Raw genomic sequence first — 25,581 nt, 5'->3', positions numbered from 1 at the left:
TTACGAGTAGGTTTTTTTGTTATTAAGCCTAAATCCCCTAGACAAAATGCAAAATGCAATTTTTTTGAAATGACCCACAGATGAATATTGCATATTTAATCTACACTAATATTATAAAGAGGAAAACTTTGTTTGTTTGTTTGGTTGTAATGAATAGGCTCAAAAACTACTGGACCGTTTTTAAAAAATCTTTCACCATTCGAAAGCTACATTATCCACGAGTAACATAGGCTAAATTTTATTTTGGAAAAAAATAGGGTTCCTTAAAATATGTAGATAATGTAGTACACGCGCGCGAAGCCGCGGGCGGAAAGCTAGTTAAATATAAATTCGCATTTTTTAACCTCTTCTAATAATCGATAACTTAAGTTACGTTTACCTACCTATCTACATCACTACACTAACACTAATGTCAATGTCAAAATATTTCGTGCTCTGCACAGATTAGAGAGTATGTCTAAAGACAGATAGGAAACGGCCCTAGTATTGGTTAAACGATAAACAAACTGGTACCGAGCTAGATTGTCCAGTAGGTGGCGCTGAATACAATATGGCGTCTGCCGCCCACAGATTAAATCGACGGTCCCTACGTATAATTCAGTATCTACCAGTTCCGTGATTTGCCGTTTTTGTTTGCAAAACCTTCAGAGCACCCAACAGTTTCGACTCAGTTAAAAAAACATACAGTTTTTATTTAAATTGAACCTTAAAACGTCAAAAAACAAATCCCGCAACTACAAAATTAGAACGATTTCCGCAGTAAAATTGCATTACTGGGAGTTAAGAAATTTTACGTTGGACCGCACGCCTTACTCCGCGCGCCCAGCCCCGCAACTGCCACTTTCATTCGCGCAGATCGAGTAAATTGATACGTAATTTATGAAGGAAATAGGTATTATTATGGTTTCTGACTTAATTTATTTCACTCAACATTATACCAACGGCAAATTAATCAGTTAACTGTAGGCATAAGGTAGTTGCGTTCTTTTACTCGGGACAATTAAAGTTACTATTATAAGTAGGTGGCACTTACTTATTTTTACGTCGGAAAATTCAAGTATCTTCTAGCCGTAACTGCCACTATAAATGTTTTACTTTGGAAAAGTTTGTTTTATGTCTGTAAGTTAGTGCCAGTAACGGTGTTGTACGCCGAGAAATTGTATTTTAGCAATATCTGGTGGACATAAAAGTGAAGACAAAACAATATAAAATATGATATACAACACGACTGAAGTATCTAGGTCATTAATTAGACTCAACGCAACCAAGTTCTTCTCCTATGCTACTTTATAATACAAGATACAAGTAAAAAGTCGTAAAATTTATTTTATTTATTTATTAAGCATATTAGGGCATTCAGAAATAAAGATAAGCAGGTAACACTTACAAACAAAAGTTTAAATTAACTGCATTTAGAATCTACTACCTTACATGATAATGCTTACATGATATTGCAAACATACACCCGTCAGAAGGATGAGGTATACCCACTAAAAATACCCTGGTGCCCCGTCACTCGCTATAAGTGCTAACTTTGAGATTCCGGACAAAGATCTCCCACCTACACGGCGACAGTTGGGACGAGAGCAACTGGAAGTACACAGCTTTTCCGTACACACACTCACCATCAGCAGACGGTGGTGGTGGCCTATCTATGCAATGCCTCCGGTGCGGCCACACGCCCCCGTTACGCTGGCCATTACCGAGGAAGGAAGATAGGAGGCAATCATACTGTCACCTTCCCTGGAGCGAATTCAAATGCACCCGCACTTGGTTCGTAGTCGCGCTATCATACTGCAGCTTCTTGCGGCACCTTGTCTTCTCAGATAGAGGTGCTTCATTACCACCCAACTTTTGTTACCGTCCACATAGCTTTGACTATGCTATCCCGCAAGAATATGGTGTGTCGTATGCTCCTAGCCACCGCAATACAGGTAGGGCTCGAAGGATCCGTGCCCAGTCATGGTGCGATCGCTAGAGCAACCTTAAACTTCAGCACGAGTGCGAATAAGGTTCGGCGACCCAACTTAGCCACGGCCCACGGCGAGGTGGTTTATCAACTATTAGACTACAGCACAGTCTAGCGAGTCTCACGTCAAACGGCCTCTCTGTCCTCCTATGGCGGAGCTTTCACCTCGTTCTTCACGCTGCGTTAAAGCCGACGATGTAGCCCTGTAGACTTTCTGGGCCTGTTAAGATCTTAGAAGATGGGCAGCGTTACCCTTCCCTATGAGGGTGATGCCTTAGATGGGACAGAATCATGCTTTTGAGGGTACCAGTATAGAGCTCCCGGCCTTTCTCCATAGCCTTCCGACATAGAGTTTTCGGACCTCCAAATTAGGGAAGCAGCCACGAAAAAGCAAGCTGTCTTCCATTCGCACGGCGACGGATTGGAAAAAGTGCGAGCTGCCACTGGTTATATACAGTTAAGGTCACCGTATTAATTTGCGCTCACTACTTGGCGCCACTGGTGATTAACAGGATAACTCTTAGATATTTCACCTGGGCCTTAGTTTTGACAGTGGTGTGGGCGTCAGGTGAAGGTGTCAGGGATGCCTTTAAATTTATGTGGTCCCTGGCCTAGGGCCACCATAATGCCGTCTGTGGCGCCCAGGCAAGCCGCCTCGCTGTGAAAGTTATTTATTTATTTATGAGGATATTCTTGTAATGATGAAACTATCTGCATGATAGATGATACCTTGAAATATCCATGCCCTTGAAAAGGGTTCCATTTAGTACCCAGTTGTATTCAATGTTCCACAAGATCGAACTCAAAAAAGAGTCACGTGGATCTTCGGACTCGATGCCATGCTGTCAAACCTGGCCGGCACTATTGACAAAGAAAATTTACCGGTTCTACAAGTATTCTTCAGTCAAAAGACCCCTTAGATAAGGAAGAATCTTAAGGTATTGAGTGCCTCCAAAATGCAACTATCTGGGAAACGAGGCGGGACGCTGTTATGCCTCGTCGAGCAGGACTATGGGCCTAGAGTGAGAGTTACGGTCAGTAGTAGCTGAAGTTTTTTCCCGTGTACAATTACTTATGTGGCAGTTAATAATTTAAACAAATATATTACTCCGACGTAAAAGTTAGTAAGTACCACTTACGTCATTTGTAATTAGAAACTTTCCGTTGCATAAGTGAGTAAATGACAAATAATACACTTATTGTGATTATTTTTCGATAATTCTTCATGTTTTATAAAATATACCTCATATAAAACTATTATACCAAATTTCATCAATGTATGATAAATAGAACGCGAGCTACACATGTTTAAACCTTCAAACCGCTCTCCTGTAAAATTGGCCGTTTTCAGATACGTTTTTATACGTAGGGACCGTCGAAATATACCTGTCATACTTTTTTATGATCCGTTCCTTTTTATGTATTGCGGTTAAAAATAAAACTATTGAAGTATCAAATGAAACTTTATTGATGAAATATAACATGAAATATTTTGTTTACGAAAATCAATAAGCATTAAAACTATTGGATTTTAAAAGATTACAGTTACTGTTGTGATTACAGTACATTGTTTTAGTTTTTACATAATGTACTCACGGCTTGACATTTGTATGTAACTCATACAAAATAAGTTGCGTTATGACTTATAGTAAAATAGTTTTTAATGTTCTCCATAAATTCACACGTTCACTCTCACTTTGGTTCTGTCCAATCCAATAGCCACTGTAAGCAGGCCAGATCTACACGTTTCTCACCACCTGTAAAATATATGAAATATTTGTAAATTTAGAGCAAAAAGATGCACATGTCACCGTAAGACTGTAATCTCATACATCATCTACATTCTACACTAATATTATAAAAGAGTACAGCAGATGAACAAGTGATCTGTCTTATCTACCATACCTACTTACTGTCTGTTTTGTTTCTAGATTTGCACTACTTTGTTAAATAAAATTAATTTACCTTGTCAAATGTGTACTTGTCAATCAATTACATGTACATTCACAGAATCTGGATTCCACCAATCTGTAATTAAATAATTAACTTTTATTTGATCCTAGTCGAAAAGCGTCAGAGGATAGGGTTAGAATCATTTTGAGGGTGTTTTAAATTTTAAAGGTACTTACCAAATGTTCTTATCAAGAGAAGTTGTTTTAATTGTTATCTGGGTAATTCATCTAATACAAATCTTCCTAATTTAATGCATTTATGTCATGGCATAACTTGCAAATGAAATGAGTTCATCGTTTGTAATCAAGCATTCTTGGTCTGGTTTTATTGCTTATATAGGTTTCTTCTAAACTTATTTGAATAGGAAGTAAAGGTTGGTTCATCTGGATTTTAAGTAACAGTTGACAATAATGATCAGCACCGGTGATTCCATAGCAAGCACTTTTATTGTAATTGCAGCTTAACACCTTATAAGTTCGATATTAACCTGAAACAAATAGGTACTTAGATTCACTGTATAAAACACGTATCATTCACTGTGTCCTGCAATCTATGCCTGCAATGTACCTACGTGTATTGTATTTTGGGTCCAAACTCCAAAGTATGTTGTTACTCCATGAAACGATCCATATTTAGTTTCCATTGATTTAAATGGAGTTATGAATGATATTGTAATGAAGATTTAATCCTTTGTGTGGTTCAATACTTGATAAAACATGAGGTTGCTGCAAGCTGCAATAACCTTTCTCGAGTGGATATCTTACTTGAGAGAAATTTCTTCTTAAAACAAACATCAATCCAACTGGCAATCCATGCACATGTAGTTCTTATTGTTATTGATTGTGAAATTATTGATTTTAATTAGATAAAATTTGTTTGAAGAAAAACACGTTTTTTCGATGAAAATTTTTGACGTTTTTTTTTTAATAATGTCACAGTTGTAGACTTGAGACGGAACTAAATTGATTAAAGTGAAAATTACGACTTTGAATTAATATACTTTTAAATAATCATTTCATTTATAGAATGCAAATAGATTCAATAAAATAATTTATAAATAAAAGTTGAAGTTGTAATTCGAAAATGTTTACTATGATTCCAGACACGCAAAAGACCATTGTCGCATACAAAAGACAACTATAAAAAAAGTCACTTCCTCTCGGAACTGTCAAAAAAATTCACTCTCTATGGAGCTGTCAAACTCTATGGCGTTTCCACCCCGTGGTGCTCTGTGGTCAAAATAAGAAATTATTTGTCGAATGCTTGGTTGTTGGTGAACCAAAAGAAGTTTCTTTCATAAAATTATTTTGTAAAGTGGTTTAAATGAATATATCAATGGTGGCCAACGCGCCAGACACGCCTGTACAGGCTGAAGTCATCTTTGTCATAGAAGCCACAGCAGCCAATGGGGCCTACATCAGTGAACTTAAAACGAATTACATTGTACCCACACTGGAGTAAGTACCCTATTGTGTTTACCAAGTAAAAAAAACATTTTTAACCTTTAAATAGTATCCACTTTTATTATGCTGTAATGATGTAAAATATTTATTTCTATAACACCAACAAAACTACTTGATTACCATTCACCTCCTACCTACCTCTAAATAATATTAATCTGTATATTTTGAGCTTAATAATACACACACACACTTCTATGTATACTATTAGACACACTACTAAATAAATATTTTGTCATGGTATCAGTAAGTGCTGGCTACACATAAATAACTAATTTATCTGCTTATTTTCCTTGTTTGAAATCATCTAAATCAGTTGTTAATACACTACATGTTTTCAATAAGTTGGTCAAAAAGATCTCCTTTCAATACAGGCTTTTAGTAGAAAATAGAAGCCTTTACATTAGATAATGGGTTTTTTGGTCAATTAATTATGAGTTCATCTCTATAATTGTTACAACATTAGTATTCACTTGATAACGTGGTTAGATGCAGTATCTAACCACATAAGCCATTAATTGATCATAAGAATGATTCAATTCATAACTGATTTTTATACTTAATTTTATTGTTAGTTATGAGTATACATATTTGTGCATTCTTGTGGTGGTATTCAATCCTGATAACATAATATGTATGCACACACAGCCATAGGGGCTCTAATGAAAATAAAATACTTTCCTGATTTCTGTCCTATTTTTTGTGTGATTATTTGTCTGTATATCAAAATTGTTTGTTTCCTCAATATAAATAAATAAATAAAATAAAGCTCTTTATTTATATTTTGCAAAGTCACAAAAATATAGACCTGATTCCATTATGACATTCTTCTCCACCAACCTATAAGCCCAAGAACAAACTAAAAAAGTATCTTTTACAAGAGTAAGAACTTTTAAATTGTTATCATTTATTATATCATTTTTCCAGATATTTCCATGGAGGTGCGCTAGAGGAAGGCGGCGGCAGTGGTTCCATGTACGCTGTAGTGACATACAAGTCAGCAGATTGTCACCCCGGCCTTCCGGTTGACACGTTTGGACCGTTCGCATGCCCACAAGAAGTTTTACAATGTGTAGATAACATCGAGTGAGTGAATTATGTTGCTAATTATAATAATAATAATAATAATAATAAGCCCCGCAGGGCAGCTTTGTGGCGAGCTGTTGGTGAGTAGCGACACCACGGGGCCAGTTGTTAACCCGAGTGCTCCCGAGAGTCGGTCAAGACCCTCGTCTTCGGCTTGCCGAAGTGGAATCCGAGAGGGTCTGCAGGACTTTCACCTCTGGCTTGCCTTAACCGGCCGGCCAGAGTGGAGTCGCTAGAGCTATATGCTCCAGGGGTGGAAGTGTTAAAGGGCATAACGCCGCGAGTAACTCCGGAGAAAGCGCAGCACACCTCTCTACACCCCTGAGCTGGCAGACGCCAATGTTGCCCCTCAGTCCGGTCTATACGACCCATGACGCCAGGGGGGGCCCATTTAGTCGCTGGCTAGTCACCGCCTGCCATTTTTTCAGTCAGAGACTATGAACCAGGCAGGTGTCCCGTAGTCTCCATCCATAGCCCAGTAACCAGTCCATCCATCCTTCATCCATAACCCTAGTCCATTCTCCAATAACTGCAATAGCTCCTGTGCACAGGCTGGGGATGGTCTCTGGCTACATCCCATGATATAGTCAGAGACTAGATCCAGTATGTGCACCACTTTCACTTTTGTCGATTATTTTACGCTTAAAACGGCCTCTACGTGTTGGATCTGTATCCCCACGCAAGCCTTATAAAGGACCGGGCCACTTTTGACCCGTGAGCTCCAAAGCGTACAAATAATAATAATAATAATAATCCATCCTTCATCCATAACCCTAGTCCATTCTCCAATAACTGCAATAGCTCCTGTGCACAGGCTGGGGATGGTCTCTGGCTACATCCCATGATATAGTCAGAGACTAGATCCAGTATGTGCACCACTTTCACTTTTGTCGATTATTTTGCGCTTAAAACGGCCTCTACGTGTTGGATCTGTATCCCCACGCAAGCCTTATAAAGGACCGGGCCACTTTTGACCCGTGAGCTCCAAAGCGTACAAACATAATAATAATAATAAGCCTTTTTATTCTGAACTTGGTTACATAATAGTTACAAAATATGTTAAATAATAAGATCTGTGTTATAAAATATCCCGAAGCTCAGTTTGCCTCTTGGCATAGGCCTCCTCCAACGATTTCCATTGGGACCTGTCACGTGCTACCCTTCTCCAATAGTGTCCAACTGTGATTTTTAGGTCGTCTTCCCATCTTGTTTGTTGCCGACCTCTACTTCTCTTTCCATCCCTGGGATACCAGTCAGTGACGCTTTTACACCATTTTTCTTCTGGGTCCCGGATCATGTGACCTGCCCATCTCCATTTTTGTTGGTCTATTGTTGCTAATTAAAGAATAGTAAATGTATTGTAGATTCTGAATTGTAAACATGAATTTAGTTAAACTACAGTTATATTTCACTGCCAAAAAAAGGCATAAAATTTGAAATGTATCTAGTTTTAATATATTGTCTTTTCTTGTTATCTCATTTTGGTGTCCATATACAGAAATGTTGCAAATGACCTGTGCTATAACCCCTGAATTCAAATCACCCTGTATATTAATGACTTGACCTAACAATTATTTCTGTAATCGTAGGTTCATTACGGGACACGCTGAAAATCGAGCGTGTGTGACAGAGGCCCTGTCAACGGCTCTGGCGTGCTTGGACGAGCTCGGCCGCACCGACATACCTCTGCACATCCTGCTGCTGTGTTGCTCGCCGCCGTACTCGGCGTATGCCGGCGGGCTGGTGCCTCCAGGTTCGTGGAAACTAGTTCTTATCGTGTAGAGAATACAGTTCGAATTGCAGGCCATGTAGAGAATCGATAGCACGGAATACGTACTAAAAGAAATGAAAAAATTTCTTCAACAATATGGTGTAATTTACCTGTCTCAGAGTCGAGCACCATTTCGTTTACATACGTCAGTGATCGGCACTGTGCCGATGCGATAGGGCTGCTACAAGAAGCTACTGTGTCGCCATCTAGCGCACCACACGCATATTTTTTCCTTCTTTCCATACGTCACTCACTACTCGATCGACAGCACTAACGGCGCTATTCTTTATCGTAACCTAACGACAATCCTTAATTATTTCTCCAGGGGCGCCAGTAACAGTCGAGCAAACCGCATGTCTGTTAGCCGAACGCGGCGTACACTTATCGATAGCGTCCAAGCGCATCACAGCACTACAGCGCTATACGTTATCGCTTGTCGTAACTTACGCCCGTATTCACAAACGATGCTTGCTTAAATGAAGCAGCAAATCGAACGCACAGCGTTGAATACAGCTCTGTGATTGGTTCGTATGTCACCCTGTGCGTCCACGTGCACTGTGAAATCTTATAGTAATTTTTGTGAATACGGGCGTTAATGACGTATAATTTCTCCAGGGGCGCCAGCCACAGTCGAGCAAGCCGCGCGTCTGTTAGCTGAACGCGGGGTACACTTATTAACACAAGCACATCACAGCACTAACGACGCTATTGTCTATTGTAACCTAACGACAATTCTCAATTATTTCTTTAGGGGCGCCAGCCACAGTCGAGCAAGTCGCGCGTCTGTTAGCCGAACGCGGCGCACACTTATCGATAGCGTCCAAGCGCATCACAGCACTAACGACGCTATTCTTTATCGTAACCTAACGGCATTAAGCTCGCCTTTTTGTACTTATCATTTTTATGTGTGTGCAATAGTCTTTAAACAAATAAATAAATGACAATCCTCAATTATTTCTCCAGGGGCGCCAGCCACAGTCGAGCAAGCCGCGCGTCTGTTAGCTGAACGCGGCGTACACCTATCGATAGCGGCGTCCAAGCGCATCACAGCACTAACGGCGCTATACGAGTTAGCCGGGGGAGAACTATTAGCGGCGCAACAAAGGAACTATGCTAAGGTAGGCCATTGGAGACTACTGTTACTTAATCATGACAGAAGTTTCGCCCGTATTCACAAACGATGCTTGCCTAAGTGAAGCAGCAAATCGAACGCATAGCGTTGAATAGAGCTCTGTGAATGGTTATGGTAACCATGTGTGTCCACGCGACTGTGAGACCTCATAGTAATGTTTGTGAATACGGGCGTTAGAATTTTAAGAACCATTTTGTAAGATTTCCACGTAGAATTTCGTCCAATGACCCCAAGCTACCCATCCTTATTGCTCGCGTGTAATTATATTGCTGTCGCGACTGTAAGACGGGCGGCCGCAGTTAGTGTGCGAGCGCGACAACAACATAATTACGCGCAAGCGATAAGGATGGGTAGCTTGGGGTTATTGGACGAAATTCTACGTGCTCGGCGACCGGGCTTTAGACCTATTTGAAATGTTTTATGTGCTTGGTGGCAGGACCCGCGCCACCTAGTCCTGCTTCGCGGATACAGCTTGAAGGAGCGACCGCCAAGCCCCGCGCCGCCGCCCGTGCCAGACATACAGGGGGATGTGTACCCGTGAGTAACGTTTCATACAGCTTAGCTTATAATTTTTACAGCTTAACTAAGTATGCTGTAAGCTGTTAACACGCAAAAATGCAATGCCTGAAAGAATCACACAACCTATTCCGACCACATGACTAGCCGCGCTATGAAATCGCTGAGAATGGGTATCTTTGTTCAACAATAGCTTCGAAACTAATAGACGTAGGCTAATTTTACATTCGTTTTGTAGAATAGCTCAAATACTAACAATGAAATGCAAATAAAACATACTTTAACGACCTGGTTTTTCTTGTATTGGAAAATAACTGAAAAAGAAGTGAAAAAGTCATGTTTTTTCTAATTAATCAAACCTTAAAATGTACGAAACTTGTGTCTGTTTTATACTTCTACTAAAAGTAATTTTATTGGCTATCGCATGATATAAAATATTTGCTTATTAGTGTTAAGTTACTCACGCTTTCACTTGTTTTTGAAGGAAGAGGTGAAAACTAAAAATTAATAACTTAAATCCTTGTAATTTTGCGAGAAATGGGTCAAACCGCAAATTCGAAGTATTTTCATCGATAAAATTGTCCATAAATTACGCCTTTAAAGTTTGATCACTACATGCTCGGACACACTGTACATTTAGATTTAACTTGTCTCAGCGTCGAGCACCGTTTCGTTTACATACGTCAGTGATCGGCACTGTGCCGTTGCGATAGGGCTCGCTGCTACAAGAAGCTACTGTGTCGCCATCTAGCGCACCACGCGTATTTTTTCTTCTTTCCATAAGTCACTCACAACTCGCTCGTGGACTCGCTGGTGAGATAAGCTGATCTGTAACCAAAATAGTAAGACACGGATCTTAACGCGATTTATTAATTAACTGAGCTGTAACTATTTTAACATCTACCTTGTCTCGGTGAATAAATAATCTTTTCTAATCTTTTTTTTTAATAATAGGCAACGTGATTCTCTGCATAATTTGTTATAATACGAAGAGAGCACAAATGAAAAGCCGTATTGCGTTTGTTCGAAAGTGACATCTTTATTTTTGTTTTTTAATTACTTTTTAAGTCTTGTCCTTGACACAGGCAGGTCCCTTAACCCTTGCGTTGCGCCAGACCAGTCCGACGGGTTGGAAAGCCCTTGTTTCTATAATTTAACAAACTTAACATCTCCATAACAGGCAAGGCAGGACCGGCACTCAAGTGGTGCGCCCCCCCGCGCCGCTATTCCCCCGCGGCGCCCCTCGCGCGCCCAACTGGCCCGCGCCCGCGCGCCAGCCCATATACACCAACAACTCGGCGCTACTCACGCAGCTCGCACAGCCGTCCTACCCGCCGCCCCCGCCACAGCAGGTGAGAACTAACCCTCGTGCCGCTCGCACGACAACCGTGTAGCGTCAACAGCAGCCGTGTAGCGCCATCAGCAGTCTTATAGCGCCCGCGCGCCAGCCCATATACACCAACAACTCGGCGCTACTCACGCAGCTCGCACAGCCGTCCTACCCGCCGCCCCCGCCACAGCAGGTGAGAACTAACCCTCGTGCCGCTCGCACGACAACCGTGTAGCGTCAACAGCAGCCGTGTAGCGCCATCAGCAGTCTTATAGCGCCCGCGCGCCAGCCCATATACACCAACAACTCGGCGCTACTCACGCAGCTCGCACAGCCGTCCTACCCGCCGCCCCCGCCACAGCAGGTGAGAACTAACCCTCGTGCCGCTCGCACGACAACCGTGTAGCGTCAACAGCAGCCGTGTAGCGCCATCAGCAGTCTTATAGCGCCCGCGCGCCAGCCCATATACACCAACAACTCGGCGCTACTCACGCAGCTCGCACAGCCGTCCTACCCGCCGCCCCCGCCACAGCAGGTGAGAACTAACCCTCGTGCCGCTCGCACGACAACCGTGTAGCGTCAACAGCAGCCGTGTAGCGCCATCAGCAGTCTTATAGCGCCCGCGCGCCAGCCCATATACACCAACAACTCGGCGCTACTCACGCAGCTCGCACAGCCGTCCTACCCGCCGCCCCCGCCACAGCAGGTGAGAACTAACCCTCGTGCCGCTCGCACGACAACCGTGTAGCGTCAACAGCAGCCGTGTAGCGCCATCAGCAGTCTTATAGCGCCCGCGCGCCAGCCCATATACACCAACAACTCGGCGCTACTCACGCAGCTCGCACAGCCGTCCTACCCGCCGCCCCCGCCACAGCAGGTGAGAACTAACCCTCGTGCCGCTCGCACGACAACCGTGTAGCGTCAACAGCAGCCGTGTAGCGCCATCAGCAGTCTTATAGCGCCCGCGCGCCAGCCCATATACACCAACAACTCGGCGCTACTCACGCAGCTCGCACAGCCGTCCTACCCGCCGCCCCCGCCACAGCAGGTGAGAACTAACCCTCGTGCCGCTCGCACGACAACCGTGTAGCGTCAACAGCAGCCGTGTAGCGCCATCAGCAGTCTTATAGCGCCCGCGCGCCAGCCCATATACACCAACAACTCGGCGCTACTCACGCAGCTCGCACAGCCGTCCTACCCGCCGCCCCCGCCACAGCAGGTGAGAACTAACCCTCGTGCCGCTCGCACGACAACCGTGTAGCGTCAACAGCAGCCGTGTAGCGCCATCAGCAGTCTTATAGCGCCCGCGCGCCAGCCCATATACACCAACAACTCGGCGCTACTCACGCAGCTCGCACAGCCGTCCTACCCGCCGCCCCCGCCACAGCAGGTGAGAACTAACCCTCGTGCCGCTCGCACGACAACCGTGTAGCGTCAACAGCAGCCGTGTAGCGCCATCAGCAGTCTTATAGCGCCCGCGCGCCAGCCCATATACACCAACAACTCGGCGCTACTCACGCAGCTCGCACAGCCGTCCTACCCGCCGCCCCCGCCACAGCAGGTGAGAACTAACCCTCGTGCCGCTCGCACGACAACCGTGTAGCGTCAACAGCAGCCGTGTAGCGCCATCAGCAGTCTTATAGCGCCCGCGCGCCAGCCCATATACACCAACAACTCGGCGCTACTCACGCAGCTCGCACAGCCGTCCTACCCGCCGCCCCCGCCACAGCAGGTGAGAACTAACCCTCGTGCCGCTCGCACGACAACCGTGTAGCGTCAACAGCAGCCGTGTAGCGCCATCAGCAGTCTTATAGCGCCCGCGCGCCAGCCCATATACACCAACAACTCGGCGCTACTCACGCAGCTCGCACAGCCGTCCTACCCGCCGCCCCCGCCACAGCAGGTGAGAACTAACCCTCGTGCCGCTCGCACGACAACCGTGTAGCGTCAACAGCAGCCGTGTAGCGCCATCAGCAGTCTTATAGCGCCCGCGCGCCAGCCCATATACACCAACAACTCGGCGCTACTCACGCAGCTCGCACAGCCGTCCTACCCGCCGCCCCCGCCACAGCAGGTGAGAACTAACCCTCGTGCCGCTCGCACGACAACCGTGTAGCGTCAACAGCAGCCGTGTAGCGCCATCAGCAGTCTTATAGCGCCCGCGCGCCAGCCCATATACACCAACAACTCGGCGCTACTCACGCAGCTCGCACAGCCGTCCTACCCGCCGCCCCCGCCACAGCAGGTGAGAACTAACCCTCGTGCCGCTCGCACGACAACCGTGTAGCGTCAACAGCAGCCGTGTAGCGCCATCAGCAGTCTTATAGCGCCCGCGCGCCAGCCCATATACACCAACAACTCGGCGCTACTCACGCAGCTCGCACAGCCGTCCTACCCGCCGCCCCCGCCACAGCAGGTGAGAACTAACCCTCGTGCCGCTCGCACGACAACCGTGTAGCGTCAACAGCAGCCGTGTAGCGCCATCAGCAGTCTTATAGCGCCCGCGCGCCAGCCCATATACACCAACAACTCGGCGCTACTCACGCAGCTCGCACAGCCGTCCTACCCGCCGCCCCCGCCACAGCAGGTGAGAACTAACCCTCGTGCCGCTCGCACGACAACCGTGTAGCGTCAACAGCAGCCGTGTAGCGCCATCAGCAGTCTTATAGCGCCCGCGCGCCAGCCCATATACACCAACAACTCGGCGCTACTCACGCAGCTCGCACAGCCGTCCTACCCGCCGCCCCCGCCACAGCAGGTGAGAACTAACCCTCGTGCCGCTCGCACGACAACCGTGTAGCGTCAACAGCAGCCGTGTAGCGCCATCAGCAGTCTTATAGCGCCCGCGCGCCAGCCCATATACACCAACAACTCGGCGCTACTCACGCAGCTCGCACAGCCGTCCTACCCGCCGCCCCCGCCACAGCAGGTGAGAACTAACCCTCGTGCCGCTCGCACGACAACCGTGTAGCGTCAACAGCAGCCGTGTAGCGCCATCAGCAGTCTTATAGCGCCCGCGCGCCAGCCCATATACACCAACAACTCGGCGCTACTCACGCAGCTCGCACAGCCGTCCTACCCGCCGCCCCCGCCACAGCAGGTGAGAACTAACCCTCGTGCCGCTCGCACGACAACCGTGTAGCGTCAACAGCAGCCGTGTAGCGCCATCAGCAGTCTTATAGCGCCCGCGCGCCAGCCCATATACACCAACAACTCGGCGCTACTCACGCAGCTCGCACAGCCGTCCTACCCGCCGCCCCCGCCACAGCAGGTGAGAACTAACCCTCGTGCCGCTCGCACGACAACCGTGTAGCGTCAACAGCAGCCGTGTAGCGCCATCAGCAGTCTTATAGCGCCCGCGCGCCAGCCCATATACACCAACAACTCGGCGCTACTCACGCAGCTCGCACAGCCGTCCTACCCGCCGCCCCCGCCACAGCAGGTGAGAACTAACCCTCGTGCCGCTCGCACGACAACCGTGTAGCGTCAACAGCAGCCGTGTAGCGCCATCAGCAGTCTTATAGCGCCCGCGCGCCAGCCCATATACACCAACAACTCGGCGCTACTCACGCAGCTCGCACAGCCGTCCTACCCGCCGCCCCCGCCACAGCAGGTGAGAACTAACCCTCGTGCCGCTCGCACGACAACCGTGTAGCGTCAACAGCAGCCGTGTAGCGCCATCAGCAGTCTTATAGCGCCCGCGCGCCAGCCCATATACACCAACAACTCGGCGCTACTCACGCAGCTCGCACAGCCGTCCTACCCGCCGCCCCCGCCACAGCAGGTGAGAACTAACCCTCGTGCCGCTCGCACGACAACCGTGTAGCGTCAACAGCAGCCGTGTAGCGCCATCAGCAGTCTTATAGCGCCCGCGCGCCAGCCCATATACACCAACAACTCGGCGCTACTCACGCAGCTCGCACAGCCGTCCTACCCGCCGCCCCCGCCACAGCAGGTGAGAACTAACCCTCGTGCCGCTCGCACGACAACCGTGTAGCGTCAACAGCAGCCGTGTAGCGCCATCAGCAGTCTTATAGCGCCCGCGCGCCAGCCCATATACACCAACAACTCGGCGCTACTCACGCAGCTCGCACAGCCGTCCTACCCGCCGCCCCCGCCACAGCAGGTGAGAACTAACCCTCGTGCCGCTCGCACGACAACCGTGTAGCGTCAACAGCAGCCGTGTAGCGCCATCAGCAGTCTTATAGCGCCCGCGCGCCAGCCCATATACACCAACAACTCGGCGCTACTCACGCAGCTCGCACAGCCGTCCTACCCGCCGCCCCCGCCACAGCAGGTGAGAACTAACCCTCGTGCCGCTCGCACGACAACCGTGTAGCGTCAACAGCAGCCGTGTAGCGCCATCAGCAGTCTTATAGCGCCCGCGCGCCAGCCCATATACACCAACAACTCGGCGCTACTCACGCAGCTCGCACAGCCGTCCTACCCGCCGCCCCCGCCACAGCAGGTGAGAACTAACCCTCGTGCCGCTCGCACGACAACCGTGTAGCGTCAACAGCAGCCGTGTAGCGCCATCAGCAGTCTTATAGCGCCCGCGCGCCAGCCCATATACACCAACAACTCGGCGCTACTCACGCAGCTCGCACAGCCGTCCTACCCGCCGCCCCCGCCACAGCAGGTGAGAACTAACCCTCGTGCCGCTCGCACGACAACCGTGTAGCGTCAACAGCAGCCGTGTAGCGCCATCAGCAGTCTTATAGCGCCCGCGCGCCAGCCCATATACACCAACAACTCGGCGCTACTCACGCAGCTCGCACAGCCGTCCTACCCGCCGCCCCCGCCACAGCAGGTGAGAACTAACCCTCGTGCCGCTCGCACGACAACCGTGTAGCGTCAACAGCAGCCGTGTAGCGCCATCAGCAGTCTTATAGCGCCCGCGCGCCAGCCCATATACACCAACAACTCGGCGCTACTCACGCAGCTCGCACAGCCGTCCTACCCGCCGCCCCCGCCACAGCAGGTGAGAACTAACCCTCGTGCCGCTCGCACGACAACCGTGTAGCGTCAACAGCAGCCGTGTAGCGCCATCAGCAGTCTTATAGCGCCCGCGCGCCAGCCCATATACACCAACAACTCGGCGCTACTCACGCAGCTCGCACAGCCGTCCTACCCGCCGCCCCCGCCACAGCAGGTGAGAACTAACCCTCGTGCCGCTCGCACGACAACCGTGTAGCGTCAACAGCAGCCGTGTAGCGCCATCAGCAGTCTTATAGCGCCCGCGCGCCAGCCCATATACACCAACAACTCGGCGCTACTCACGCAGCTCGCACAGCCGTCCTACCCGCCGCCCCCGCCACAGCAGGTGAGAACTAACCCTCGTGCCGCTCGCACGACAACCGTGTAGCGTCAACAGCAGCCGTGTAGCGCCATCAGCAGTCTTATAGCGCCCGCGCGCCAGCCCATATACACCAACAACTCGGCGCTACTCACGCAGCTCGCACAGCCGTCCTACCCGCCGCCCCCGCCACAGCAGGTGAGAACTAACCCTCGTGCCGCTCGCACGACAACCGTGTAGCGTCAACAGCAGCCGTGTAGCGCCATCAGCAGTCTTATAGCGCCCGCGCGCCAGCCCATATACACCAACAACTCGGCGCTACTCACGCAGCTCGCACAGCCGTCCTACCCGCCGCCCCCGCCACAGCAGGTGAGAACTAACCCTCGTGCCGCTCGCACGACAACCGTGTAGCGTCAACAGCAGCCGTGTAGCGCCATCAGCAGTCTTATAGCGCCCGCGCGCCAGCCCATATACACCAACAACTCGGCGCTACTCACGCAGCTCGCACAGCCGTCCTACCCGCCGCCCCCGCCACAGAAGGTAAGTAATTAGTAGCGTCAATAGCGATTTTATAGCGCCATCAACCGCGCTCCTCACGCAGCCACATAGCAGGTGAGTATCTACTAGTAGTCTTGTAGGGCTAATAGCAGTTTTGTAGTTCCTTCCTTTTATAGCGCTTATAGCAGCGTATAGCGTCTTGAAACTATTACAGCTGATATACACCAAAAACTCGCCACACTTGTAGTACAATGGCAGCCGTGTAGCGCTAATAGCGGTTTTTCTCGCCCTGATATTGTACCCGCAGCTTTCGTCGCAGCAGGTAACTAGCCGATAATTAGCGCAAACGGCAATCGTGTAGCGCAAATGGCAGACGTGTGACACTATCAAGTCACACGCTAACAATAAAGCTCGCTCAACCGTTGTACCAGCCGCTGCCGCCATAGCAGGCAAGTAACTAAGACACCTCTTCGTCTTCGTTATTTTATGTATATTTCTTTGGCAGGCTCTGTAGCCTAAACTGCTTGATGTATTTTAGCTACAAAGGCTCTTTCTGACAAGCATAATTCTTTAGTCCCATAACTTCAGTTTATGCTGTCAGTTTTTTTATCCGATTTCGCCATAAAAAGGGTTGTTTTAATTTTTATTTTCTGCCGCAGGGTGCCATGGGTAGTCGCATGGGCATCCTCAGCCCGGGCCCGTCCACGTCGCCAGCGCCGACGCCGCAGCGCAGCTTCGTCTGGAGCGGCGTGCTGGAGTGGATGGAGAAGGGCAAGGCGCCCGGCGACCAGCAGAAGACCACGCGCCATCTGCCGTGCCAGGTCAGTTTGAACCTGACCCGTTATCCTAGGTCGAGGGATCTAGGACGGAGTGACTGGCCGTGACAGGAAGCGACACGATGCTATGCCAGGTCAGTGCTAGTCCCCGGCTCGGCCCCGTCACGTCCCCGACTCGGCCCCGTCACGTCCCCGGCTCGGCGTCGCAGCTTACTGGAGTGAATGGAAAAGGTCAAGGCGCCCGGCGACCAGCAGAAGACCACGCGCCATCTGCCGTGCCAGGTCAGTGCTCGGCCCCGTCACGTCCCCGACTCGGCCCCGTCACGTCCTCGACTCGGCCCCGCCACGTCCCCAGCCCGACGCCACAGCGTGTGGAGTGGATGGAGAAGGGCAAGGCGCCCGGCGACCAGCGACCAGCAGAAGACCACGCGCCATCTGCCGTGCCAGGTCAGTTCGAACCTGACCCGTTATCCTAGGTCGAGGGATCTAGGACGGAGTGACTGGCCGTGACAGGAAGCGACACGATGCTATGCCAGGTCAGTGCTAGTCCCCGGCTCGGCCCCGTCACGTCCCCGACTCGGCCCCGTCACCTCCCCGGCTCGGCGTCGCAGCGTACTGGAGTGAATGGAAAAGGTCAAGGCGCCCGGCGACCAGCAGAAGACCACGCGCCATCTGTCGTGCCAGGTCAGTGCTCGTCCCCGGCCCGAGCTCGTTACGTTCCCGGCTCGAGCCCGTTAAGTCCCCGGCTCGGCGTCGCAGCGTGCTGGAGTGGATGGAGAAGGGCAAGGCGCCCGGCGACCAGCAGAAGACCACGCGCCATCTGCCGTGCCAGGTCAGTGCTCGTCCCCAGCCCGGGCTCGTTACGTTCCCGGCTCGAGCCCATCAAGTCCCCGGCTCGGCGCCACAGCGTGCTGGAGTGGATGGAGAAGGGCAAGGCGCCCGGTGACCAGCAGAAGACCACGCGCCATCTGCCGTGCCAGGTTAGTAAAGACCGGTCTGCTCGGCGACCGGACTTTATAAAATTTCTTTTATTTTTATTTTATAACACAATATTTTTACAGTCAATAGTATCCACCATCTGTGCTTACACCTGCCAGTCATCTATTGTCGTGCGTGTTGTAACAGCTACTCTTATTTGACCAGTGGTGACTTGAGTTTCTGGTTTCTCTTTAGCACTTGCCAAATGTTGGTTTCGAAGCGAAGGTAGGGAAAGATTAAGAAGCATGTTAAAGTGAAACGCTTTGTATTTTATTAGTGTTTTGTTTTCACTTTGATAACAAAAACCCAATTGTCCAAGCTGTGTCGATTCATCTTTTTTTCGAGGAAAAGAATATTAGTGATTTTTTAATACAAACAAATTACTAGTAATTATAAAGACTCAAAGTTTCATACCTGTCCTATCCTACAAGAATGGGCGATACAATACTATATTTTATCGATTATTATTAGAGACGTTAAATGTATGCGTATATCGTTTAAAATCGATGTACCACGATAACAATATAAAAATTGAATTTGAATGCAGGTGTCGGCGGGATCCAAAGAAGTGGAGCCGGAACTGAAGGTGGACACATGGCCCAACAAGCTGCTGATGCAGCTGATGCCCAAGCAGCTGATCAGCAACATCGGCGGCCAGTACCTCAAGGACAGCAAGTCCGTGCTGTTCCACCTGCAGCCGAGCGAGGCGCTGGACGCGCTCACCAAGGTCATGGTCAACGGGTTTGTGAGTATATCCACCATCATCTACTTCATCAGATCTTTCAGTCTTCATTGCAGGAGCGCGACTTGAGAGAGGGTGCATAAATAAAAGGTGTTAAAGCATCATCAGGTCATATAGTTCTGTAGTAAGAGCACACCTTAGAGAAAGTGTATAATACAAGGAATCAGCAACATCATAAGGTCATCTAGTCTCTACAGCAGGAGAACAAGTCTCTTTAATTTTCTAGGAGCAAATGCAGGATATACTAGTACTACTTAGTAGTCATTTCATCAGGTCATTTAGTCCCAATTACAGGAGCGCGAGCCTCTCTAATTTACCAGAAGCTAATGGAGGATTTGGTCTACACTCCTCATGCTGGCCAGACGAGCTGGGGACTGGAGAGGGATCATCATCAGCCACTGAACGTTCACTACTGAACATAGATTACCCCCAAAGATTTCCATATCCACCGGTTGCTGGCAGCCTGCATTCAGTGCCTTCCTGCTACCTAGCTGGAGTGGGGTAATGTTTGCGTGAATATTCAAACCATAACCCCGGTGCACAAGCCCTAAGTCTGACAGATTAGGATCTGTCAGACTACTGCAAAATAAGCTGTCAGGAATTTGCACGTTATTTATAGTGGTGTAAGACTCGGTTTCCACCAAGGCGGAACGGAGAAGATGACGAATTTTTCTATAGAACTTAGAAGCGAAGAACAAATGTAGAAATAATTAAATCTGATTGGTTTTGAAAACATTTCTCCACTCTGCTCCGCCTTGGTAGAAACCGGACCCTACTAAGATCATAAGATGTGCCTAGCCTTGTCAATTCCTTATGTTCCAGGCGGGCTGTGTGCACTTTTCGCTGATGTCGTCACCACCGCAGTGCGACATCAAGGTGCTGATCCTGCTATACACGCCCGACAAGAAGGTGTACCTGGGCTTCATCCCCAACAACCAGGCCACGTTCGTGGACAGACTTAGGAAGGTAATAAACTAAAGCCCGGTCTGTGAGCACGTAGAATTTTGTCCAATGACCCCTAGCTACCCATCCTTATCGCTCGCGCGTAATTATGTTGCTGTCGCGACTGTGCGACGGGCGCCCTCAGTGAGTGTGCGAGCGCGATAGAAACATAATTACGCGCGAGCGATAAGGATGGATAGCTTGGGGTCATTGGACAAAATTCTACGTGCTCACAGACCAGACTATATTTACTAGGAGTTTGTCGCTAGATGGCGGTGACTTTTTGCAGCGATATAAACGCGCGTGTGACCGTCGCGCAACTGCATCGCGATTGTATTGTGCTTTTAATAACACGTGTGTATAAAGGGAGATATTTTGCAACTGTATCGATGCTATATCGCGACTGAATCGCGATTTTGTCACTGCAAAAAGTCGCAATAGAAAGGGCCCTTATACACAATAATAATGTTGGCCAGCTATGCCAAGGCCAGTTGACGATGTCAGATAAGGATTTAACACGCATCAGTTGACGCCTTTGTTAAGTCCAGTTGCTCGAAGCTAGACTCGTAGCTGCTAAGACAGAGGCGCCAACTGATGGTAGAAAGAGTATAACATTTGCACTAATTACGATGGCGCCACTGTCAAGTAAAGTCATGTCACATGTCATTGGCGCCAAATAGTGTACACAAATACGGTAACCCTAATTGCACACGGTGTTACTTTGCATCCTTGCCAAATTCACAGAGATAAAAGTGGGTATCAATACCTATTTGTGACGCTTATGGATTTATTATTATAATCGGAGACATGTAAAGTGCCCCATAAGGGCTAACTTTTCTTTTTTATTATTTTCTATAATAATTTTGACGTTCATAAGTGCCACTTGTGGTCTAAACTGAATACTTTTGATTTTGATTTTCTTGATTTTATTATTTTAGATAAACAAGAGACTCCCATAAAGAAAAGCACACAGTTACAGTTTTTAGTAAATTTACTTTTGCAGTAAGTCTTCATCGCCATCGCCGACAAGTGATGTGTATGCGTTATGATAATTAGTGGTGTGTTTAACAGATTGTCGATAAAATAAAATATTCTTAAAAAGCAAAATTGTAGGGCATAATTTTTTTACTGTTTTGTATTCAGTGCCAGTAATATGTTACGGGGGGCACGGGAATGGAATAGAATGGATCGGTAAATTATTATTGTTGATGTCGAAATTGGAACGTTTTAATCAGGGCTATGGAATAATATTGTGGAAAGTATAAAAATGGGGTTTTGTAAAGTTACCTCTGTAAATATGGCAAGAATGCAAAGTAGCACCCTGTATAAAACTTGTTTCGTCGTGTTCAAAATCAGTTAAAAATATGAATATAATGTTTATTTGGCCAGGTAATACAGCAGCAGAAGATAACACAGATCATAAACAAACAGCTACCTGCGGCTGCGAGTGGGTCAGGTGGCATGCCTTCGAACATGCCCACCTCTACGATGGCCGGTGAGTTTAATACCTTTTAATTTTTCTGCCTTTTACTAACTGAATTTTCAAAATATCATGAATATTTTTTTATTTCCACCAAGACCGATCCTGCGCCGCTCGCATCGATCCTCGCTTGGGGGAGGCCTTTGTCCAGCAGTGGTCGTCTTGCGGCTGAAACGAACGAACGAACTTTTTTATAATTTTCTCCCCTATTAGATACCTGTATTTCTGTATTCAGATTTCACTGACACTTTTGTCCACGAGGTGGACCAAAGACCTCATAAAGGTAGTAGGGAATCGCTGGATGTAGGCCGCTACCAACCGGGCGATGTTGAAGTCATTGGGGGAGGCCTATGTTCAGCAGGGGACATCCTGTGGCTTAAATGATGATAATGATAATATTTTTAAACAACTACCGGTCCTGCGTTGACCTCAAAGTGCTTCACTAGATCGTCGGTACATCGATATTGCGTCTTTCGGTCCGTGGTCGTCGCTCAAGACATTCCACTTTTCTTCTTCATTCTGGCTATTCGTTCTACGAGCGGTGCCCCGCCCATAGCCTCTTAAATAAGGCCCCGTTTCTACCATGACCAAGTGGAGCGGAGAAGTGTTTTGAATAACCAATCAGATATCATTATTTCCACATCTCTTCTCCGCGCCGCCGCCACTGTCAAATTCTATAGCAAAACGAGTTCGCCCGATACATCTCTTCTCTTCTACGCTCCGTTCCGCCTTGGTGGAAGTTGACCTAAGTTTGGCAATTCTGTAGACTATGTCGGTTACTTTGGTTGTCCTGTGGATTTTCTTATTTCTGACTAGCTTTCCGCCCGCGGCATCGCCTGCGTGGAATTTTGTCTGTCACAGAAAAACTTTATCGCGCTTGTCCCTGTTCCAAAAATCGGAATAAAAACTATCCTATGTCCTTTCCCTGGACTCAAACTATCTCTATGCCAAATATCATCACAGAGTTACTTTTGTATTTATAATCAACCGACTTCAAAAAAAAGGAGGAGGTTCTCAATTCGACCCGTATGTTTTTTTTTTTTTTTTTTTTCTATGTTTGTTACGCGATAACTCCGCCAATTATGAACCGATTTGAACAAATCTTTTTTCGGCGTATAGGTAATACCTCAAGGGTGGTCCCATTTAAATTTAATAATAGAAAAAACAACCCCCAAGGGTGGAAAATTGGGGATGAACTTTTTTATACGCAATATCTCCGCCGATTATAAATCAATTTGAACGATTATTTTTTTGTTGAATAGGTATTATCAAAAGGGTGGTTTCATGCGAATTTGAAGAAAATATTTCACCCCCAAGGGTGGAAAATTGGGGATGAACTTTTTTATACGCAATTTTTAGTTTTTTTTGTGTTCACGCATTTGAAGTCGGTTTTATTTTTTTAAAAAGTTAATTATGGCATTTTATTAGTATAGATTTGCCTGTCATCCACAGGTGCGATGCCCGGCGGCGGTATGCCGGCCGGCTCCATGGCGGGCGGCAGCATGGCGCCGCTGCAGCAGCTGCCGGCGCAGGGCATGAGCACGCAGCATCAGCACCCGCAGCACCAGCAGGTAACGCGCGAAGTCTGATGTAACACACGAAGTCTGATGTAACACACGAGGCCGCAGGTATAACGGCTCCATGGCGGGCGGCAGCATGGCGCCGCTGCAGCAGCTGCCGGCGCAGGGCATGAGCACGCAGCATCAGCACCCGCAGCACCAGCAGGTAACGCGCGAAGTCTGATGTAACACACGAAGTCTGATGTAACACACGAGGCCGCAGGTATAACGGCTCCATGGCGGGCGGCAGCATGGCGCCGCTGCAGCAGCTGCCGGCGCAGGGCATGAGCACGCAGCATCAGCACCCGCAGCACCAGCAGGTAACGCGCGAAGTCTGATGTAACACACGAAGTCTGATGTAACACACGAGGCCGCAGGTATAACGGCTCCATGGCGGGCGGCAGCATGGCGCCGCTGCAGCAGCTGCCGGCGCAGGGCATGAGCACGCAGCATCAGCACCCGCAGCACCAGCAGGTAACGCGCGAAGTCTGATGTAACACACGAAGTCTGATGTAACACACGAGGCCGCAGGTATAACGGCTCCATGGCGGGCGGCAGCATGGCGCCGCTGCAGCAGCTGCCGGCGCAGGGCATGAGCACGCAGCATCAGCACCCGCAGCACCAGCAGGTAACGCGCGAAGTCTGATGTAACACACGAAGTCTGATGTAACACACGAGGCCGCAGGTATAACGGCTCCATGGCGGGCGGCAGCATGGCGCCGCTGCAGCAGCTGCCGGCGCAGGGCATGAGCACGCAGCATCAGCACCCGCAGCACCAGCAGGTAACGCGCGAAGTCTGATGTAACACACGAAGTCTGATGTAACACACGAGGCCGCAGGTATAACGGCTCCATGGCGGGCGGCAGCATGGCGCCGCTGCAGCAGCTGCCGGCGCAGGGCATGAGCACGCAGCATCAGCACCCGCAGCACCAGCAGGTAACGCGCGAAGTCTGATGTAACACACGAAGTCTGATGTAACACACGAGGCCGCAGGTATAACGGCTCCATGGCGGGCGGCAGCATGGCGCCGCTGCAGCAGCTGCCGGCGCAGGGCATGAGCACGCAGCATCAGCACCCGCAGCACCAGCAGGTAACGCGCGAAGTCTGATGTAACACACGAAGTCTGATGTAACACACGAGGCCGCAGGTATAACGGCTCCATGGCGGGCGGCAGCATGGCGCCGCTGCAGCAGCTGCCGGCGCAGGGCATGAGCACGCAGCATCAGCACCCGCAGCACCAGCAGGTAACGCGCGAAGTCTGATGTAACACACGAAGTCTGATGTAACACACGAGGCCGCAGGTATAACGGCTCCATGGCGGGCGGCAGCATGGCGCCGCTGCAGCAGCTGCCGGCGCAGGGCATGAGCACGCAGCATCAGCACCCGCAGCACCAGCAGGTAACGCGCGAAGTCTGATGTAACACACGAAGTCTGATGTAACACACGAGGCCGCAGGTATAACGGCTCCATGGCGGGCGGCAGCATGGCGCCGCTGCAGCAGCTGCCGGCGCAGGGCATGAGCACGCAGCATCAGCACCCGCAGCACCAGCAGGTAACGCGCGAAGTCTGATGTAACACACGAAGTCTGATGTAACACACGAGGCCGCAGGTATAACGGCTCCATGGCGGGCGGCAGCATGGCGCCGCTGCAGCAGCTGCCGGCGCAGGGCATGAGCACGCAGCATCAGCACCCGCAGCACCAGCAGGTAACGCGCGAAGTCTGATGTAACACACGAAGTCTGATGTAACACACGAGGCCGCAGGTATAACGGCTCCATGGCGGGCGGCAGCATGGCGCCGCTGCAGCAGCTGCCGGCGCAGGGCATGAGCACGCAGCATCAGCACCCGCAGCACCAGCAGGTAACGCGCGAAGTCTGATGTAACACACGAAGTCTGATGTAACACACGAGGCCGCAGGTATAACGGCTCCATGGCGGGCGGCAGCATGGCGCCGCTGCAGCAGCTGCCGGCGCAGGGCATGAGCACGCAGCATCAGCACCCGCAGCACCAGCAGGTAACGCGCGAAGTCTGATGTAACACACGAAGTCTGATGTAACACACGAGGCCGCAGGTATAACGGCTCCATGGCGGGC

At 49.2% G+C, this 25,581-nt stretch overlaps 2 protein-coding genes and 2 long non-coding RNA genes across 4 annotated transcripts; 3 read left to right on the top strand and 1 right to left on the bottom strand.

Annotated features, from left to right (window-relative positions):
- Positions 1-3,419: 3,419 nt before the first annotated feature.
- LOC135082923 (uncharacterized) lies at positions 3,420-4,663 on the bottom strand. Its single transcript, XR_010259524.1, has 4 exons — positions 4,494-4,663; positions 4,099-4,409; positions 3,935-3,997; positions 3,420-3,726 (listed from the first exon to the last, which is right to left on the bottom strand). It is a non-coding gene; the product is annotated as an uncharacterized LOC135082923 (long non-coding RNA).
- A 489-nt stretch (positions 4,664-5,152) lies between these two features.
- On the top strand, positions 5,153-9,029 carry LOC135083069 (mediator of RNA polymerase II transcription subunit 25-like). Its single transcript, XM_063977833.1, has 5 exons — positions 5,153-5,379; positions 6,310-6,468; positions 8,058-8,221; positions 8,855-8,922; positions 8,991-9,029. Exons 1-5 carry the CDS (start codon positions 5,246-5,248, stop codon positions 9,027-9,029), a joined length of 564 nt encoding a protein of 187 aa, XP_063833903.1. The 5' UTR covers positions 5,153-5,245.
- A 173-nt stretch (positions 9,030-9,202) lies between these two features.
- LOC135082922 (uncharacterized) lies at positions 9,203-11,226 on the top strand. Its single transcript, XR_010259523.1, has 3 exons — positions 9,203-9,357; positions 9,808-9,908; positions 11,068-11,226. It is a non-coding gene; the product is annotated as an uncharacterized LOC135082922 (long non-coding RNA).
- A 5,572-nt stretch (positions 11,227-16,798) lies between these two features.
- Positions 16,799-23,518, top strand: LOC135083068 (mediator of RNA polymerase II transcription subunit 25-like). The gene is made up of 6 exons (XM_063977831.1): positions 16,799-16,882; positions 17,671-17,832; positions 19,313-19,510; positions 20,330-20,473; positions 21,839-21,944; positions 23,382-23,518. Exons 2-6 carry the CDS (start codon positions 17,677-17,679, stop codon positions 23,516-23,518), a joined length of 741 nt encoding a protein of 246 aa, XP_063833901.1. The 5' UTR covers positions 16,799-16,882; positions 17,671-17,676.
- The last annotated feature ends 2,063 nt before the right edge of the window (positions 23,519-25,581 follow it).

Source organism: Ostrinia nubilalis, chromosome 22, assembly GCF_963855985.1.
Source record: "Ostrinia nubilalis chromosome 22, ilOstNubi1.1, whole genome shotgun sequence".
NCBI lineage: Eukaryota > Metazoa > Arthropoda > Insecta > Lepidoptera > Crambidae > Ostrinia > Ostrinia nubilalis.
This window is presented reverse-complemented; position numbering and strand designations above follow the sequence as displayed.